We start from the raw sequence: 6,190 nt of genomic DNA, 5'->3' as shown, positions 1-6,190 counted from the left end.
GCTTAGATTGGACGGGAAAATAAACGAAAATGGCCACATCCAGACATTTTTTTGGCCTTGCTTGGAAAAATGTTGGGCGGCAGTAATTGTTTTCCTTTTTTTTGTAAATTACACCACAGCTTCGCCAAAAACAAGGGCCGGCCAAGGGGGCTAGGTAGTTAAAATAACAAATCTTGATTTCTCACATTTCAAAATGAAACTGGGCAGGCACCGAAAATAATAAGAAGAAACTATGCGCTGATCAATGATTGAGCTAGCCATCAACATAAAACATGATCGGATGAGGGGGCAAAAAACTAGGAGTTGTTTACCAAACGTCTAAAAAAACTACTGTTTCCCATCCATATTAGTATTTATACTATGGATACTACTCTATGATAGTACTATAATACTGCTTTATGATACTATGATGATATGCAAGATATAATATCATACACTAGCATTATATATATATATATTATATATATATATATATATATAAAATACGAGTATATAATACCCCACTGCAACCAGCCTAAACAACCAGTGAGATCCACACACACGCGTCTTAGCTCCGTCACTATGCACCATGAAGGTGCCTGCATGCAGCAGTCTTCACAAAGGCATCAGGAAACCCATGAAATTTGGCGTTTTTTCTTTTATGTTTGACATCAACCCATGAATATGTGTTCGTAACGAGGAACATGATACAACCCATTTACCACCAGTTCACCACAAAGGCAAAACAAAGCCTTGCACTGTATCCACAATAATTGCAAGTTCTGCACAATTATTGCAGCACACTAGTCATTTCCACAGTTACTCTAGATCTATAAATATATGCTCCAAGAGGAAAAAGGTTCGTGACACATCACCTATATGCATCTTTCATGTTGGCCACGCGATTCGGAAAGGAAGGGAGGCGCGGAGCTAGCACGGGCAGCGGCGCCGCGTCAGCTCGCGTGGCCATGCGGACTAGAAAAAGATCCCAGGGATCCAGCGGCTTTAACCAGCTGACCTGGGCGCTGCCTAGGCCACATCTTCCGAATCAATTGGCGTACATGGACCACGTCTCTCTGATTAACAAATTGATGTTTTTTCTCGTGTGATTACCTGTTATAGTCACGACACATGAAGCGATAGTACCCTTTTTTGGTATCCTTTTCCCACCAGTCTAGGATCTTCTGTGAATTTTTATTCATCAAGCAGCGATGTCCTTTCGTGTGTCGTTTTTTTGTTCTTCTGCGCAGCTTAGAACTCCGTCTGTTTGCAGTTATGTCACAGGATTTGATGGGTTTAAGTTCCACAATTTTATTATGCTGACAGGGAACAGCTTCGGTTTGTTCCATGCATAGAGTCAAAGCAGCTGGCTGGAGTGTTTTAGTAGCTCCAGAGCGCGGCGTCTGCTCCGCCGCCTTCGGTGTCCCAGCACGCGCCGGCGACCGGCGGTTGCGGCGGCTCGAGGAGAAGCCCCTCCGCGAAGTACGCATAGTATGTGTCCAGGTCCATTTCCCCGGACATATCCAGCTCGAACATGTTGCAGCCCAGTGTGGCCGGCACCGCAAACATTCCGTCGCCAGAAGGTAGGGACGACGTCCACGACGAGCCGGTATTTTCCATGGACGACTGCGCGGATTGGCTACAGCTTCCGTCATCGACGGGGACGGTGGCGGCCAGGGACGTGGTGGCGGCGCCGCTGGTGGCCTCCCGGCGTTGGAAGTCCGCGACAGCGCTGAGAGCCGCGCGCCGGACGTCTGCAAAGTCGGAGAGCGCGGACGGCACGGCGAGGAGCCAAGCGGAGTCGACGAAGTTGAGACACGGGGTGGAGGGGCCGATCAGGCCGAGCATGGCGGCGTCGTGCGCTCGCGCGGCCGCCTCGGCAGTGAGGTGCGTGCCGAGCCAGAGCCGCTCGCCGCGCTTGCCGGGGACGCGCACCTCGCACACCCACCGGCCGGCGCTGCCGCGGCGCCGCACGCCGCGGTACACCGGGTGGCGCGTCTCCTTGAACTTGGTACGCCCGGCAGGACGCTTCAGGTGCGAGGAGGACGACGGCGAGGACGGGGAGCTCCGCTGCTGGTCGGAGCCGGTCATGTCCATTGGTACTGCAGGTGGTCGGTGCTGGCTCGAGCTTACGTACGGTGGGCCGAGGTCGATCTATGGAGTGTGAGAGCAGGCTGAGCTTGAGCTAAGGAGTGTTGGTTATGCTTGAGTATCTTGTGGAGTGCGCTGCTTTATAGTTCTCCCTGACGCGCTCCAGACTAGCGGCAGCGACGAAAGACGCGTCAGGGATTTGCAGAGTTGAAATGAAGGCACCTTCTTGCTTCATGAGACTGACAGTTGGGGCCCCTGCGTGTGACGATCTAGCAAACAGCAGGCTGGCACAAGTGACGCATTTTTCTGCCGCGTTTATATGTTGTTCTCCAGCGATTGAGTGTCTTTGCGGAGCTTACGCGGTGTGGGGAAGCGGCACGGGACAAGTGACGCGTCAGGGAATTGCAGCTTTAAAAAGGAAGGCATCTTCTTGCTGGAGACTCGTTATACGCGGTGTGGGCAAGCGGCAGGGGACAAGTGACGCGTCATGGATTGGCACCGTGAAAAGGTGTTGCTTGAAACTGATAAATGGGGCCCACTAGCATGGACCAGCCTTGGACAAGTAACGCATTCTCCTCGTGTTATGTACTTCTGTGCGAAGACAAGTACCACATTTTTTTTCAAGCACATTACAACCGTAGATGGCCGAGCACAGTGTTATCCCCAGCTCACCAGTTTTCAAGTTCTCACACTCACACTATCCTTGATTTTTTTCAGAAATTCTGATGATGCGCGTTCACTTCTGAAAGATTGAGCTCTATGCAAAGTGAGTGTTGTATGTACATCTTTATTTTAATGTTTACTTTCATTTTCATTCGCGCGACCAGTTAGGAAATACGGAAATCAAGGAGTGTTTCATACTGTTATTAGCAGGGCGGATACCTAAAAGGAAACATTTAGACCCCTGGCATTCAAAATGGAGGCGTTTATTAGTACGAACGTTGTCCGTGGTATTGGAGGCGTCTCCCACAACCCGAACCATCATGCGAAGTATTAGCCACATCGGCTTTGAGACGGAACTGGAAACCGTTGCTTGTCCATGTACGAGAACTGCCTCCAAAGCTCGATTTTGAACTAGTGGCATGAGCCACTAGGTCCCGAACGAGAGACCGGTGCTTGTGCACCGAGCTCTCTGTCCGGAATCACTCGGCCTCCTCCATCGTCCATAAGGAGGATGTTCATTGGAAGCGCTCGAACACCATCACCAGGGATCACGCGCTTCCGCTCCGTCTCGTCACTACAGACATCACAGGTCACGCCTCCTTGATGAGCTCGTTGACGTTGGTGAACTATGGTGAACTATGTACACAACCACCATCTTGCAGAACTTGAGGTGGTCTTCACGCGCACACCCCAAGATCAGCTTCGTTCATCCACAAATGGCTTGGACATAACAGTCAAACTGGTGAGGGCGTATGTGACTGCGAGATGGAGGTGGGTGGCCGACTGCTGTGTGTGGCTGCGTGGTGGAGGTGTGGGTGGTGAGGCGGTGGAGCCTGCAATGATGACTGTGGCTGCGGGATGGAGGTGGGTGGTAGTGGAATGGTTGAGGTGGATTAGGGTTATGCACGGGTCACGTCGTGCTTATAACCGTGAGATGAAGGTCCAGAGGCCCGAATAATATACAAAACTAAGTGAAGTGTGTTATATCAGACACTCGGCTTACATGTTTGGTATTCTTTTATAAGAGGTAATTACACCAGTGATGCCTCAACTTGCCGTCAATGTTCACTTTGGTGCATGAACTTGAAAAATACACCGAACTGGTGCTACAACTTGGCTATTTGGTTCAAATACGGGTCGATTCACGTTTTCATACATCCGGGCTGCTGACTAGGATGACAGCGTGTCTGCGGGACCCGTTGTCCGCCACTGCAAGCGCGCACAGGGGCGTGTGGCTGGAATGTTACAAAAAAAACCTTCATGTTTTTATTTTTGCACAGAAGCCCCTGAGCCGGTGGGACACAACACCAACGCTTCGGCCCAACCCCAAATCCCTAACCTCGTTCCCCTTTCGACTACAGCAGCACAAGTAACACGGAGGCGGGGAGCCCTCGAGCTGGTCGTCGGCGGCGGGCTTTCGAGCTTGTCGGTGGCGGCGAGCCCTTGATCTGATCTGCTGCGGCGAGCCCCTAGAGATGGACGGCGGCTGCGAGCCCTAGAGATGGACGGCGGTGGCGATCCCTAGAGCTGGACGGCGGCGGCGATTCCCTAGAGCCGAGGTTAGCGACGCCGGCCACCTCTCTCATCCCTTCTGTCACCCATATTGGACTCCCTCTCTCCCATGTTTCATTTGTTGTCCATGTACAGATGGGTGGCACCGGCGTACCGCGAATGGTCGACGTCAGGGCAAAGATGGAGGAAGACGAGGAGCAATGGGTGAAGATTGTTCTGCCTATATTGGGGCAAAAATCAGGTATTCAATCCGTATCCCCGTCTCTAGTACTCCGGTTCATAAAAATGGGCCGTTTTGATGATTGCGACTGGAACGTAGGACCATGAGCTGCCGGGTGTGCTTGGTTGCATGTCACAGCAGTAGCTAGATGTGCATTTCAGTGGGCTAGATCCCAAGGGTGACTTGTGTGGGCACGGGAATGCTCGTGCTCGATGATTTTTGGTGTGGCAGTATGAGGTATAGTCAAGTGTTAATTCTGGAGGTCCTCTTAATTTTGTGATTTGTACATAATGTGAGTACATCACATCAATTATAATTGGAGCCTCTTATTACTATGTGAATTGTCGATTAACAGGATGAGAAGAAGCTGAAGGACAAAGATGGTGACATAGAAGCTCTGAAGGAAAAGCAGAGAATGGAGAAGAGATCAGTTGCTATACAGAGATATAGGATGAGAATGTTTGCTGTATTGTATTTTGACTTAGTCGCAGTAATGTTTGGAATGGCTGGCAGGTCCTGATGTATTTTATATAAATGTATTTTGGTTTAGTTGAGACAAAATTCAATGAGATGTACTACTGAATTGGTTGGTCCGTGTACTGACTGGAAATAGCAATTTCAGATGTTTTGTTTCCTGTACTGGAATGATATATTCCCAAACTGAGATGTTTTGAGATGTTTAATTAGCTAACACAGTACATCTTGCAGCAAACCAAACTGAGAGTATGTAGCAAAATTTGAGAAATTAGTACAAATGAAAGCAATGTTGACAACAAACATGATTTGAATCCAATAATTCATGTGCGTCCAGATATGCATGATAATTAAGTGTAACCTTGACAGTAGTACATGATAATTAACTTCACAGCAGCACTGAATATTACTGCCAAAGCTTGGCATGCACATTGTGAAGAGATACAAATTTTGACAGCAATTGTGTGAACATCTGAGCTAAATGCTGACAGCAACAAAGTGATATTCGGTACCAAAATTTTGACAGCAACACTACGAATAAGTCTGGTACATAACATTACAGCCAAATACTTAAAATTTAAGGTACGTAACATCACATTCCAAATGCTCACTACATTAATAAGAAAAATAAGAATATGTCTTGTAATCAAATCTAAGCAAAAGACCAAGTTCATTATTGCATTTTCATCAAGTTCAGATATGAACTTGTGTATCAAATTTCCCATCCACATGGAGAGGAAGTCATCAGGCCACTCAACCCCTTGTGGTGCATTTTGTGTGATGGGCTCCTCCTCTGCTCCCACATGTGAGTCATCTGCATTTGCTCCTAACATCAAGTTCCATAGTCCAACCCCTGATTCTGTCCTTCCTCCATTGCCATCTACTCTTCCAGCACCTCTTGCACCTCCTATAGCATTGCCTCTCCCAGCTCCTGTTCCACGTCCCCTTTCACCTCCTCTAGAATTTCCTCTTCCACCTCTTCCTGTAACTTGTCTCTTCCTGACTCTTGCATTTGGATTTACTTGGTGGCTTGCACTAGTAGAAAACAGGGCTTTGGTCACGGGGCAATATTCACATTAGTCCCGGTTCAGTCACGAACCGGGACTAATGTGAGCATTGGTCCCGGTTCGTGCGGCTAAGGCTTTAGTCCCGGTTCACCTGAGCCCTTTAGTCCCAGTTTGAGACATGAACCGAGACTAAAGGGTGCGATGCCCTTTAGTCCCGGTTTGTGTCTCAAACCGGGACTAAAGA

General features: G+C 48.8%; 1 protein-coding gene across 1 annotated transcript; it reads right to left on the bottom strand.

Annotated features, from left to right (window-relative positions):
* Positions 1-612: 612 nt before the first annotated feature.
* Positions 613-2,179, bottom strand: LOC123107476 (dehydration-responsive element-binding protein 1H). Its single transcript, XM_044529466.1, has one exon. The coding sequence runs from the start codon at positions 2,074-2,076 to the stop codon at positions 1,360-1,362; it is 717 nt and encodes a 238-aa protein (XP_044385401.1). The 5' UTR covers positions 2,077-2,179; the 3' UTR covers positions 613-1,359.
* Positions 2,180-6,190: the final 4,011 nt, after the last annotated feature.

This window comes from Triticum aestivum, chromosome 5A (assembly GCF_018294505.1).
Source record: "Triticum aestivum cultivar Chinese Spring chromosome 5A, IWGSC CS RefSeq v2.1, whole genome shotgun sequence".
NCBI lineage: Eukaryota > Viridiplantae > Streptophyta > Magnoliopsida > Poales > Poaceae > Triticum > Triticum aestivum.
This window is presented reverse-complemented; position numbering and strand designations above follow the sequence as displayed.